At 30.5% G+C, this 13,128-nt stretch overlaps 5 protein-coding genes across 9 annotated transcripts in view; 2 read left to right on the forward strand and 3 right to left on the reverse strand.

The window, feature by feature from the left end:
- The first annotated feature begins 101 nt into the window (after positions 1–101).
- Positions 102–2,335, forward strand: LOC119605097 (leucine-rich repeat-containing protein 40). The gene is made up of 4 exons (XM_037958042.1): positions 102–494; positions 561–1,145; positions 1,757–1,936; positions 2,123–2,335. Exons 1-4 carry the CDS (start codon positions 315–317, stop codon positions 2,174–2,176), a joined length of 999 nt encoding a protein of 332 aa, XP_037813970.1. The 5' UTR covers positions 102–314; the 3' UTR covers positions 2,177–2,335.
- On the reverse strand, positions 2,307–4,146 carry LOC119605098 (mitochondrial import inner membrane translocase subunit Tim10). 3 transcript variants are annotated; one of them, XM_037958043.1, is made up of 3 exons: positions 4,004–4,134; positions 3,466–3,910; positions 2,307–2,524 (listed from the first exon to the last, which is right to left on the reverse strand). In XM_037958043.1, the coding sequence occupies exons 2-3, from the start codon at positions 3,614–3,616 to the stop codon at positions 2,397–2,399; spliced, it is 279 nt and encodes a 92-aa protein (XP_037813971.1). In that variant the 5' UTR covers positions 3,617–3,910; positions 4,004–4,134; the 3' UTR covers positions 2,307–2,396. The 3 variants fall into 3 exon arrangements, with proteins under 3 accessions (XP_037813971.1, XP_037813972.1, XP_037813973.1); XM_037958044.1 differs by having other exon boundaries at positions 2,315–2,524; positions 4,041–4,146; XM_037958045.1 differs by having other exon boundaries at positions 2,315–2,524; positions 4,000–4,089.
- LOC119605099 lies at positions 3,627–4,134 on the reverse strand. The gene is made up of 2 exons (XM_037958046.1): positions 4,000–4,134; positions 3,627–3,910 (listed from the first exon to the last, which is right to left on the reverse strand). The coding sequence occupies exons 1-2, from the start codon at positions 4,035–4,037 to the stop codon at positions 3,757–3,759; spliced, it is 192 nt and encodes a 63-aa protein (XP_037813974.1). The 5' UTR covers positions 4,038–4,134; the 3' UTR covers positions 3,627–3,756.
- A 251-nt stretch (positions 4,147–4,397) lies between the features above and the next one.
- Positions 4,398–8,672, reverse strand: LOC119605096 (golgin subfamily A member 1). The gene is made up of 7 exons (XM_037958040.1): positions 8,087–8,672; positions 7,655–8,014; positions 7,063–7,488; positions 6,897–6,995; positions 6,047–6,481; positions 4,981–5,250; positions 4,398–4,923 (listed from the first exon to the last, which is right to left on the reverse strand). The coding sequence occupies exons 1-7, from the start codon at positions 8,288–8,290 to the stop codon at positions 4,759–4,761; spliced, it is 1,959 nt and encodes a 652-aa protein (XP_037813968.1). The 5' UTR covers positions 8,291–8,672; the 3' UTR covers positions 4,398–4,758.
- Positions 8,673–9,804: 1,132 nt separating this feature from the next.
- Positions 9,805–13,128, forward strand: part of LOC119605083 (centrosomin) — a 71,016-nt gene continuing 67,692 nt past the window's right edge. For 2 of the 3 annotated variants that reach the window (XM_037958014.1, XM_037958017.1), the window contains exon 1: positions 9,805–10,266. In XM_037958014.1, the coding sequence (XP_037813942.1) occupies positions 10,034–10,266 (233 nt within the window). In that variant the 5' untranslated portion in view covers positions 9,805–10,033. The remainder of the gene's footprint in view (positions 10,267–13,128) is intronic. The other variant, XM_037958018.1, reaches the window with a different exon arrangement.

Here is a 13,128-nt window from a genome sequence, read left to right on the forward strand (position 1 = left end):
AGCTTTTCAACCCATAAAAAATACACTAAATTCTAACCTTAAAAAAAGCTAAATTAACAACACTTATTTTTATAGCTCTGCAAATTTGTAGAGCGCAAAAAGTCAACACAGTAGAACAAAAAAAAAAACTGTTAAAAAACCAACAAAATGCAAGTGAAAAAGAAAAAGTTCAAAAAGTAAACAAAAATAAATATCTGCATCAATACAAAATTTGTTGCATTCTGCAACTATATATAAATTGGTAAAGTTTTACAAAAAAAAACAAGGAATTTTTATATTTTTAATAAATTTATTGAGTAAAACACAAATTTAACATGAATATCGTATATGAGTTCTTTCGTAATAATCATATTTTGGCAATATGTGAAGATGTTTTGTGCAAAAAATCATTTACCCTAAATTTATCACGTTTTGAAATGCCCGAGGTGCCTGATTTGGTGGAAAAATGCGATATAATATTTAAATTATTTTTAAATCATAATCATTTGACACAAGTAAGTTCTATACATAATTAAATTAAGCTAATAAATAAACGTTTCTAATTTCTTGTTAATTTGCAGTTACCTGCCTTTGTCAGCCACCTAACACGTCTGCAAATTTTAACTTTGGACTTTAATAAATTAAATGAATTTCCCCTGGTTATTTGCCAGCTAACAAATCTAAAAGTATTAAACATTAGCTGTAATCATATCAATACTTTACCCAATGAAATTGGTCAATTAACACAATTGGAAACATTTTGGTGTAATAATACCGGTCTGCAACAGTTACCCGAAGCATTGGGAAATTGTGAGTGTTTGGAGACTTTAGGTGTAAGAGGCAATCAATTAAAAAGTCTTCCTTCATCTTTAAAACGTTTACGCAAATTGAGATGGTTAACTTTGGAAAATAATCAAATTTCCTTTGTGCCCGAATGTATGGGAGATTTAAAAAATCTTATACATTTAAATTTGAAAAGTAATCATTTGGTTGCTATCCCACATTGTTTGAAACGTATGAAAAGATTACAGTATGTTTTTCTCAATTGCAATCGTATTGCTGGGCCCGTTACGGAAGAATTGTTAAAGGAATTGGAATTTATAAGAATGTTGAATATATGTGATAATCCATTGTGTAATATAACGGCAACTAAAATGCAATTAAAGGTAAGTTAAAGGCGGAAATGAAAAGTGTTTTCTAAGGAGTCTTTTCTATAGAACAGTGTCTTCCCAAGTATCTAGAAAAGTATTTTCCCAAGAGACTTTTCTTGTATAGAAACTTTTCTATAGAAAACTGTCTTTCCAAGTGACTTTTCTATAGAAAATTGTTTTTCCAGGAGACTTTTCTATAGAAAAGTGTCTCCTATAGAGACTTCTACAAAAAAGTGTCTTCTTAAGAGACTTTACTATAGAAAATTGTCTTCTAAAGAGACTTTTCTATAGAAAAGTGTCTTATAAAGAGACTTTTCTATAGAAATGTGTGTTCTAAAGAGACTTTTCTATAGAAAAGTGTATTCTAAGGAGATTTTTCTATAAAAAAGTGTCTTCTAAGGAGATTTTTCTATAAAAAAGTGTCTTCTAAAGAGGCTTGTGTGTCTTCCCAAGAGACTTCTATAGAAAAGTGTCTTCCCAAGAGACTTTTCTATAGGAAAAGGGTCCTTCTAGGAGATTTTTCTATAGAAGTGTCTTTCTAAGACACTTTTCTATAGAAAACTATTGTCCAAGACTCCTTGCTATACGAAAGTTTCTTGTAAAGACACTTTTATTTTTCTTTTAAGGAACATGGCAATATTCTCTGTGATACAAAAGATCATACAAATACAACCAACATGGATGATTTATTAGATGATAATGATAATAATGAAGACGATGATGAGGATTTATCTGATTGGGAAAATAGTATTGAGACCAGTGATTTAGATACCACCGATGAAAGTAGTCCGGAAAATGATGTAGAGGTAAATTATGAAATAAAGAAACGAAAAAAACTAATAGAAACAAATAATAAACAAATTTAGCTAGACTATACAAATTTGCCATTATAAGGACTAAAAGTCTTTCTTCTTCAAGCACTGTGCCTTTTTGAAAACCTTATTTATTTAGTTAATTTGTAATTTCCTTTATTATGTCTCTTTCTCTTCCAGGATATTTCCGTTTTAATACCCGAACTTTCACGCTATATAACAAATTTTAGTTAATATTTAATTGTCTGTTTATTTATGTTTTATTCAACATGTTGTGTTTTTGTATTTTCCCCGAGAAGAAAGCCATTAAACAATAATATGCAATAAAAAGCGTTTAACAACGACAAAACTAAATTAGCAAATATTGCTATGTACAGTTTAAAAAAAAAACGATTAATTGTATTTTAATATTAAAAATGAACAAAAGAAAAAAGAAATATGATTACAACTAAATTTAATTGGACATTTTCTTCATTAGTTCTTCATCTTGTATAGACATGGCGGTAAGTTTTTTGCCAATCTTTTCGTGAATATCCAAATATTTAGCAACACAACGATCAATGCAAACCATTTCACCTTTGCCTGGAATGAAAAGTAAAGTTCAGAGATTAGAAAATATTGTTATAAATGAGATTTTCTAAGGAAAATTTTCCATAGAAAAGCTCTTTCACAAGAGACTCTTTCTATAGAAAAGTGACTTCACAAGAGACTTTTATATATTAAAAAATGTCTTCAAGAGAGAGTGTCTTCAAAAAAGTCTTTTCTATAGAAAAATCTCTTCCTAATCGACTTTTCAATAGAAAAGTGTCTTCCTAATAGACTTTTCAATAGAAAAGTGTCTTCCTTAGAGACTTTTCTACAGAAAAGTGTCTTCCTGAGAGGCTTCTCTATAGAAGGTTATTCCTGAGAGGCCTTTCTATAGAAGAGTGAGACTTTTTTATAGAAAAGTGTCTTGCTAAGTGATTTTTCTATATAAAAGTTCCATCCTAAGTGACTTTTCTATAGAAAATTGCCTTTAAAAGAGATTTTTCTATAGAAAATTGTCTTCAAGAGGATTTTCTATAGAAAAGTGTCTTCAAAAGAGGCTTTTGTCTTCCCGAGAGACTGTTTTATGACACTTTTCCATAGAAAAGTATCTTTCTAAGAGACTTTCTATAGAAAAGTGTCTTCCTATGAGACTTTTCTATAGAAAATTGTCTTCAAGAGGATAGAAAAGAGTCTTCAAATTAGGTTTTTGCTTTCCCGAGATACTGTTCTGAGACTTCCATAGAAAAGTGTCTTCCTATGAGACTTTTATATAGAAAAGTGTCTTCAAAATAGATTTTTCTATAGAAAATTGTCTTCAAGAGGATTTTCTATAGAGAAGTTTCTTCCCGAGAAACGTTTCTATAGAAATGTGTCATCCCGAGAGATTTTTTGATATAGAAATTTAAAGTTAACCCAATTTCCTATTCCCCTTAACATGTTTCGTTATCAAAATAAAACACATCTATAATATCGTCCAACACCCCTTAAACACTTACCCAATTCAGCTTCTCCATAACGTGGTGGTATACATTTTTTGTGACAAGCATTTGTCATGCGATTATATAAATCCGACATCATTTCAATTTCCATTTCTTGCATCATTTGTAATTTAGCCTGTTCGGCGGGACTAATCTGGGGCATGGCCATTTTTTTTTTAAATAGTATTCCAAATACACGTGTGTAGTTTAAAGTTTTTTAAAAAATTTTAGATTAAAAATCTTTGCTGCTAACTCAGGAAGATTTTAAGGTGTTAGTTTTTATATATATATTTCTTTTTATGTTGTTAATTAAGCGTTAAAACGTCTAGTTCCCACGGATTCGTAATCACCAATATTTGCTTTTTTCATGCGTTCCCGTATTTGCATATCCTCGTAACGTCGCTTATCCACAGAATTTTTCGATATTACAAACGAGTACACACCTACCACAGTTATAACAGTCCTTTAAAAAGAGAGTATTTTTAATGAAATTTTATAATTAATACGTTTTAATTGTTGTTTTAATTAAAAACATTTAAGTAAAAATCGTACCAACCGACAGCGATTCTACCAAAATTACCCAAAGACATTACTTTTTTCTTCGTTTTTAGATTGGCACAGTGTTCTCTGCTTTTTTACATTAGAAAAAATATGTAAACAGCTGTTATGACATAACCTCAATTTGACAGTTGAAAAGAGAGATAGATAGGGTGACACAAGTTTTTTTTGTGTGTTAAGTGTAGCACAAGAAGTAAACAAACTAAGCGTAGTAATAAAATAGTAGTATTTTTTGTAAGCAAATACTGGGAAAGGTAGTTTTCGTTAGAAATGTAACGTTAAAAAGAAATTTCCTTTAGAAAAGTATTTAAAAGTTAATTTTCTATAGAAATTTACCTAAAATTAAACATTTTTTTGTTAATTAATGAAACCCACTTATTTTTCGTACTAAATTTTAAGCAATTATATATTTTACTCCAAAAAAATCATAATAAACAAATAAGTTTTACAAAAAAATATAAATAAACATAACAAAAAAAGGGAAAAAACATAATAATAAATTGTTAAAAAATGCAATTGTATAACAATTTGGTTTTTAATACAAATTACGTTTGTTTAGCATAGAGATCATTATATAAATACACAACTTTTTCGTTTCAAATTCAAAATATATATAAATATTATAAAAATATACTTATGTTTTGCATTAAAAAAAAGCATATTAGTAAAATTAGTATAAATACAAAAATAAATATGGAATGAAAACAATAAAATTCGATTTTACGTAGTATTCAAAATACCCTATAACTACTATTAACTGGTAGGTGGTATTGAAAAGGCTCTTTGACCGGTGCCATGATTGGGTTTCGAACCAAACCAGCTCATTTTCCAATTTAAAGTGTCATGCAGAAGTTTTTCCTCCTCTTTGGTTAGTTTAAGTAGCGTGGCAACGGCACGTATTAAATGGCGAGCTTCAACCTGAGAATTAGCTAATTAATATTACATAATTAGTAAGTTAAATTTGAAAATGATTACCTCTCGGCTTGTTAGAAATTTAACAATGACATGCTTTAAATATTTAAAATTAACTTCATCCATAATAATACTATTTTTAATTAAACAACCACAATTTTGACATAATTTTGTATTATCATTAGAATATGTTGTTGTTGTGGCGATTATTGCTGGTGTTGTTGTGGGAGTCTTTTGGTTTTCGCTGGACTCTTCAAGTGATTTGGCCGAAGAGAATTCTTTTTGTAAAGTCTTTTTTAAATCGGTTAAACGTTGATTTAAAACTTTAATAGTCTGGAAAATAAATTAATCACAAATGTTTCTTTAAATTCTTTTCTATAGAAAACTTTCTTTAGAAGAGACTTTTTTATAGAAAACTCTCTTTAGAAGAGACGTTTCTATAGAAAACTTTCTTTAGAAGAGATTTTCTGTAAGACACTTTTCTATAGAAAAATTTCTTTAGAAGAGACTTTTCTATAGAAAACTCTCTTTAGAATACTTTTTTTATAACAAAATTTCTTTAGAAGAAACTTTTCTATAGAAAACTCTCTTTAAAAGACACTTTTCTATAGAAAACTCTCTTTACAAGAAGTTTTTCTATAGAAAACTCTCTTTACAAGAAGTTTTTCTATAGAAAACTCTCTTTACAAGAAGTTTTTTTATAGGAAACTCTCTTTACAAGAAGTTTTTCTATAGAAAACCCTCTTTATAAGAAGTTTTTCTATAGAAAACTCTCTTTACAAGAAGTTTTTCTATAGAAAACTCTCTTTACAAGAAGTTTTTCTATAGAAAACTCTCTTTACAAGAAGTTTTTCTATAGAAAACTCTCTTTATAAGAAGTTTTTCTATAGAAAACTCTCTTTACAAGAAGTTTTTTTTATAGAAAACCCTCTTTACATGAAGTTTTTCTATAGAAAACTCTCTTTAGAAGAGAATTTTCAATAAAAATCTCACTTTAAAAGAGACTTCTAGAACTCTCTATAGAAAAGACTTTTCTATAGAAAACTTTCTTTAGAGTAGTATTCTTTATAATCTTAAATTAATTATTTTTTTAAAATCGTTACTAGAATTCACTTCACATAACGCTCACCTTATTCTTTTCCGTTATATCACTTTGCAGTTCATCATATTCCTTAATTTTCGTTTTACTCTCCTCCACTTTTCTCTCCATTTCCTCCAACTGCTGTTTACATTCTAATATTTCCAATTGTTTCGACTTTAATTGTCCCTCTAAAGTAGCATTCTTTTCATGGATTTCATTGGCTTCATCTCTTTCATCACGTAATTCTTTCTTTAGCAATTCTTCACTTTGTGAGATTTCAGCATTCTTCAGCAGAGCAGTAAGTTTCTCTTCTTTTTCGCTTTCCAACAACAATTGGGTATCGTTTAGTTGTTGTTGCATTTCGTTTAATTGTTGCCGCAGAGTTTGGGAAACATTAGCAGCATCGGCAGCGTAGTTACCAAAACGTTCATCGGCCGCTTCAAGGCGATTTTTTAAATCACGATTTTCTGCTTCTAAAGAGGCCTGTTGGGGGGTATTTAAAGAAAACATTGGACAAGAATGAAATAGTAAGTTTTCATTTAAATTGAAAATTAATTGACTCCATTTTTTCTGTTCCAATCTCCAATTGTAGGAAGTAAAATAAGAAAACAATTTCAAAATTTAGTTTTTAGGTTTGTAACGGAAAAAAACGTAAAATTAAAGAGTTTTATTTAAAATAAATAAACAATAAACAGTTATTTAAAAAAATAAATATGAAATTAAACATAAAATCTTTGGATTATGGGGTTTTTTGGTTGGTTGGTGGGGGGAGGATTTAGTTTTAGTCATGGTGCTTTTAAATGTTTATAGGCAAGTGTAACTGTATTTGGTATGGTAGGCAAGCAATTGTTAGTTAGATATCCCATTGCAACTCGTCTACGTCTGTAGAAATACTCACGGATTTATTGCGTTCGTAGACAATTTGCTGTTCATTTTCCTCACGACACTCTTTTAAAGCTAAATTTAATTCATCAATTTCCTCCTCCAAGAGTTTAATCTATAACAAAAAAAAATGTATTACAATTATAAATATTTATAATGTTGCTGCGAATCCACTCCCTCACCTTATCATCTCTTTGTTTTATTTCATCTTTAGCTTTCAGCAATTCAAATTCTACATGCTTCACCCTTTCGATGAGGTCATCTTTTGTTTTTAGGATTTTTCGCTTTTCGGTGGTTTCTTCGGCTACTTGTTTCGATAGACGACTCACTTGCGTTTCTAAAGCCAAATTCTGACCACTCCAAGAACTTTTTATATCGGAAAGCTGTAGATGAGCCTCTTCAAGGTGCTGTTCTAGTAATTTACGTTCATGCACCAAAGCCTGTAGCTTGTCATCACCACTGAGTGTGCTGAGGGATTCAATGCGTGCCTTTTCCACGATTTGTAGGCGCATTTTCAAATGACGATTTTCTTCTTCTATGGCCGCCAGGGTTGTGGTTAAATTATTTTTATCTTGTTGAGAGGAATGTCTTAGTTGTTGTAATTCGTCCTGAAATAGGGAAAGAAAGCAGAGACAAATTTGAACACTTTTCTATAAAAACAGTTTTCTATAGAAATTTGCCTAATGAGAACAGTTTTCTATAGAAAATAAATAGAATAAAGACATTTTTCTCAGCCTTTTGTCCTATAAGTAGTTTTCCATAGATTAGAATTACCTTCAAATCTTCCACTTCCGTTTCATAATGTTTAAATCTTTCCAACTCGGATGTAAGATTCTCCACCTGCGTTTGATGCTGACGCATAGCATTTAAACGATCGACCGCCTCTTGCTCACGAAATGACAACAGACTGCGCAGTTTATCAATTTCATTCTGTTGCATATTTTGTATTTTCTCCTGTTCCTCACAATAGATATCCTTTTGGGTTTGAGCCACTTTAACTGTTTCCAAAAGTATTTCATTTGTCTTTTCCACACGTAATTTTTCCTCCTGTAATTGACTAATACGATTTTGTAGCTCCGAGGCTTTGGCGGTAAGCTCCTGGCACTGTTGTCTAAGAGTTATTAATGATTCAGACTATAACAAAAAAAAAAGAAGAAAAACATTAATATTTAACATTAAATTACAATTTGTTTTAAAATTACCAACCTGTAAACTTTCATCATTGGAATTAACACTAATGGTAGAGGAGAAACGACTTTTAAGACGATTATTATTGTTATTATTATTGTTTGCTGTATGATTCATAGCTGTACGCTGATGTGGCTGCAGCTGTGGCATGTTAACAACTCCTGGTCCAGCCACTTCGGAGCCCGTCTCTTCTTTTATTTTATTTTTCAAAGAAGCAAACATTTTTTCGTTTTTTTTTTACTATATTTAAATTATTGCACTAATTACTGGTTTAGTTATGTATTCAGTCTATTTTAACATGTAAGGATATGAACAATTATTATTTTTTTGGCCTAGAATTTTTTTCTTTTGTTTAAGCCATTTGGAATGTTGGGTTTTTCTTTCACTAATGTTAGGTTTTTGTTTGAAATTTTCGTTTTTTCTAATTTACACTTCGTTAAACATGTTGAACTAATTAAATTTTTATCAATTTTGTAGTTTATTTTGTGTATTTTTCGGTTTTACTTATCAAGTAATTATGCAAATTTTCCTACTTTTTTTTATTTGTATTTCCCAATAAGAAAAAAAAAAGAATTATGACACCTTGTTGTTTTTCTTCTCAATTGTGTGTTTGTTATGGCAATGCTGCCAAAGAAGCTGTCAGTAGTGTGTGACAAGTGAAATGAGCGATTTTCTTGGGATTTTTATAAGTGGCAACACAAAGTGCTATTGAGGAAAAATAACACTTTTTTGGTTTAAAATTCAAGAGAGACGTCTGTTTTAATAGTTTTCTATAGAAAATAAAGATACGAAGGCAGTCTTCTGTAGACAAATGAGCGGCGAAGGCAGTTTTTTATAGACGAGGATAGTTTTTTTTTTTTTTAGAAAATTTGGTGGCGAGTACCGTTTTTTATATAAAATTATGAACCGACGACAGATTTTTATATGTGAGGACAATTTTCTATAGAAAATTGTATAGCGAGGGCAGTTTTTTATAGAAAACTGAGCAGCATTTATAAAATGCAAAAAGTCGACTTTTAACTAAATGCAAAACGTCGAAAAGTCTACTTTCGTTTCAACTATAGAACCCTACTGCCATGTTACCGCCGATATCATGTGAAAAGCCTTTGTTATAAATTATATTATACTTTTTATCTCTCGGATTCCGTTTTTATTTAAAACAGTGTTGCCCATACACACACTGTTACACATTCATTTGTATTGGTAAAGCAGCAGAGAACAAAATGTAACCCAAAATAAAACTGCACTAATAAAATGACTGCATACTAAAAAGTATATTCTAACTGTCAAATTGATATTATGGATTTTGACAGACAGCGTACATTAAAGTTCATATATAAAAAACTATCAGCTGTGCTCTCTCATTCACCTACATAAATTCGGCTTTCTCAAAATTTTGTTGTTGTATTTCTGTGTGGATTTTAAAAAAGTTGCGTACAGATCTTACTTCGACAAATGCTGATCAGCAACTGAGTTGATTTTGTTTTGCAAGTTGAGAGATAATCAACTAGCACATGCTCAAATAAGAAAATACACAAGTAAGCTTATAGTGTAGGTGAGTCAACGCAACGTCAGCAGAATATTCTTGCCCTATCTCGCGTGATAGGGAATAGTGATTTTGGGCACCATTGATTTAAAATCTTGGAAAATTTAAAATTAAACTACTTGAGAACTTAGCCGTCTTACAGTCGATTTTCAGCCGACGCCGATATTTTTAGTGTCAGCCGCTGACGCCGTTAATATTCATCGGCGCAGGGCTTTGGTCGTTAACCGCCAAATTTGTGCAGAAAATTAAATTTTCGCTTTGCTTGGCGAAATATACGAAAAGTTTCTAGATTTTTGTGTTAAATAAAGTTAAACTTAAAAATAAAACTATTCTTATAGCAATTAAAAGTGTTTTGTGTTGTTGTACTTAAAATAAAGTGATTTTTCTTTGTGCTTGTCTAAAATTGTGTACCAAACGAAATGAGTTCACCTAATACTTGTGCCTCTGAAGCAGCAACAGGCGCCGGCGCTGAAGCTGCTGAAGATTTGGCAAAAGACTTGTCGATAGAAGAGTGTAAACCCGGTTCTCCAAGTTTTGTGGAATATGAACTTATCTATAATATGACTAGTTTCTTGGAGGCTAATGGCGCTGAGGATGTAGACAAGAAGGTTTTAAGGAATATGGCAGTGGCCTTGACTAAGCATTTGAATGAGTAAGTAGAAAACTTGTTTTTGTTTAAATATAAATAATATATGTAAAGCTTAAAGGAATGATTTTGTGGTGTACCTATAAAGAAATTTGAAATTAAACTGGTTTGTTATAGAACATAATGATTTCTTGGTAGAGTGAGGTCATCAGGATTAAAAATGACGAACTTTTATTTCAAGTGTAGGTATACGGCGATGTATTGCTGGGCTTAAGTTTATAGACTAGTTTAAAGTTTAGTATATGGCCTATCAATTAGTCTATATACTAGACTGTCAACTATTCTGTAGACTAGGCTATCGACTAATCTATAGACTAGTCTATCAACTAGTCTATAGACTAGACTATTAACTAGTTTATAGACTAGACTATTAACTAGTCTATAGACTAGACTATCAACTAGTCTATAGACTACACTATCAACTCGTCTATAGACTAGACTATCAACTAGTGTATAGACTGGACTATCAATTCGTCTATAGATTAGACTATCAACTAGTCTATCAACTAGTTCATGGACTAGACTATTAACTAGTCTATAGACTCTACTATCAACTAGTCTATAGATTCTACTATCAAACAGTCTATAGACTCTACTATCAAATAGTCTATAGACTGTACTATCAACTAGTCTATAGACTCTACTATCAACGAGTCTAAAGACTAGTCTATCAACTAGTCTAAAGACTAGTCTATCAACTAGTCTAAAGACTAGTCTATCAACTAGTCTAAAGACTAGTCTAAAGACTAGTCTATCAACTAGTCTAAACACTAGTCTATCAACTAATCTAAAGAATAGTCTATCAACTATTCTATAGTCTAGTATATCAACTAGTCTATAGTCTAGTATATCAACTAGTCTATAGTCTAGTTTATCAACTAGTCTATAGTCTAGTCTATCAACTATTCTATAGTCTAGTATATCAACTAGTCTATAGTCTAGTTTATCAACTAGTTTATAGACTAGTCTATAGATTAGGCTATTTGCTAATCTAGTTTAGTCTAGTTAAACTAGTCTAGTTTAGACTATAATCTAGTTATATTATGTAGTCTAGTCTAAAGTCTAGACTATAATCTAGTCTATATTATACACTGCAGTCTAGTCTATGGTCTACTCTAAAACCAATTGTTTTTAATGTTTTCATTGTTAAATTATGTTACTACAGGAAATGGAACTATACTGAAATGTGTATTGCCGAGTAAAGACCTTAATCTATAACTTAGTAACTTCTTAAGAATGTTTTGTTTGTGTTTTTCTTTTTTCTCCCAATTTCTTTAATCATTTCAATTAAATATAGAAAACAAAAATCTATACAATTTTCTTTAACTAGCCGTGATTTTGATTTTTTATGCTATTCCCATATATTTTACTCTTAAATGAAAAACAAAAAGAAAAACTTGTTGGCACTTAACCAAAAAATTACATCTATTTCAAAGTTGTTTTCTATACACGGCGAGGATAACCACCTTTAGAAAAACAACAAAAACTATCACCCATAAAGCATACAACTAATGCCAAAACTATGAGCAAACGCTTTTTTTTTCGCTGGGAGGGAAAAACGACCCCAACAACATTTACATTGCGGTGACAAAATGACGCCACATTTTGAGAAGAACTCCTCAGTACTTTAGAGGTATCTCTTCTCTATGTATGTAGAACTATATGTAAATTGCTTTTTTTGACAAAATTCGTTTACGAGAGACACACACTAATTACAAAAAATTTGTCGATTTTATAACATAAATAGTGCAAATAAACAATAAAGAGGCCAACGAACTATCAATTCGTCATCATCTCTTTAATCTATTAAAAAATAAGATTAACAAACTTAAAGAAATATATAAAATTAAACTGATGTAAAGAAAATTGAATGAAATTATTAATGATTTTTATAGTAAAGTAATAGTTAATGAACGAAAGAATCACGTAATACATCTTGAGTGCTTATTCTATAAATAAGTTTATTATGGTGGTTCCAATCACACTGAATCTGATAATTCAAAACTAAAAATATTTGATCTTTTAGGCCTTAGCTCCTCTGGTTTAGCCAGAAAATGGACTTTTATGTTTTCACCCAAAAATCGAGTTTTGGTAGGAAATAAAAGTGATCACAGATTTTCATTCTTAGGGCACTAGCTCCTTTGGTTTAGCCAGAAAATGGACTTTTATGTTTTGACTCAAATATTGAGTTTTAGTAGGAAATAAAAGTGATTACAGATTTTCATTGTTTAGGCCCTAGCTCCTCTGGTTTAGCCAGAAAATGGACTTTCATGTTTTCACTCAAAAATCGAGTTTTTTTAGAAAATTAAAAAACTTAAAAATCGAGTTTTGGTGGGAAATAAAAGTGATCACAGATTTTCATTCTTTAGGCCCTAGCTCCTCTGGTTTCGCCAGAAAATGGACTTTTATGTTTTCACTCAAATATCGAGTTTTATTAGGAAATAAAAGTGATCACAGATTTTCATCGTTTAGGCCCTAGCTCTTCTGGTTTAGCCAGAAAATGGACTTTTATGTTTTCACTCAAATATCGAGTTTTATTAGGAAATAAAAGTGATCACAGATTTTCATTCTTTAGGCCCTAGCTCCTCTGGTTTAGCCAGAAAATTAACTTTTATGTTTTCACTTAAATATCGAGTTTTATTACGAAATAAAAGTGATCACAGATTTTCATCGTTTAGGCCCTAGCTCCTCTGGTTTAGCCAGAAAATGGACTTTTATGTTTTCACTCAAAAATCGAGTTTTGGTAGGAAATAAAAGTGATCACAGATTTTCATCGTTTAGGCCCTAGCTCTTCTAGTTTAGTCAGAAAATGGACTTTTATGTTTTCACTCAAAAATCGAGTTTTGGTAGGAAATAAAAGTGATCACA

Source organism: Lucilia sericata, unplaced genomic scaffold (genome assembly GCF_015586225.1).
Source record: "Lucilia sericata isolate MDLA Ls3-8-SP2 unplaced genomic scaffold, ASM1558622v1 Contig000456F_arrow, whole genome shotgun sequence".
Lineage (NCBI taxonomy): Eukaryota > Metazoa > Arthropoda > Insecta > Diptera > Calliphoridae > Lucilia > Lucilia sericata.

Coding starts and splice junctions, on each gene's coding strand:
- LOC119605097 (XM_037958042.1), top strand. CDS start 315: ATGAATATCGTATATGAGTTCTTTCGTAATAATCATATTTTGGCAATA. Junction 495..560: donor ATCATAATCATTTGACACAA/GTAAGTTCTATA, acceptor GTTAATTTGCAG/TTACCTGCCTTTGTCAGCCA. Junction 1,937..2,122: donor GTCCGGAAAATGATGTAGAG/GTAAATTATGAA, acceptor TTTCTCTTCCAG/GATATTTCCGTTTTAATACC.
- LOC119605098 (XM_037958043.1), bottom strand. CDS start 3,616: ATGGCCATGCCCCAGATTAGTCCCGCCGAACAGGCTAAATTACAAATG. Junction 2,525..3,465: donor TTATGGAGAAGCTGAATTGG/GTAAGTGTTTAA, acceptor TTTTCATTCCAG/GCAAAGGTGAAATGGTTTGC.
- LOC119605099 (XM_037958046.1), bottom strand. CDS start 4,037: ATGTCTTTGGGTAATTTTGGTAGAATCGCTGTCGGTTG. Junction 3,911..3,999: donor GGTAGAATCGCTGTCGGTTG/GTACGATTTTTA, acceptor CTCTTTTTAAAG/GACTGTTATAACTGTGGTAG.
- LOC119605096 (XM_037958040.1), bottom strand. CDS start 8,290: ATGTTTGCTTCTTTGAAAAATAAAATAAAAGAAGAGACGGGCTCCGAA. Junction 8,015..8,086: donor CCAATGATGAAAGTTTACAG/GTTGGTAATTTT, acceptor TTTTTGTTATAG/TCTGAATCATTAATAACTCT. Junction 7,489..7,654: donor CGGAAGTGGAAGATTTGAAG/GTAATTCTAATC, acceptor TCCCTATTTCAG/GACGAATTACAACAACTAAG.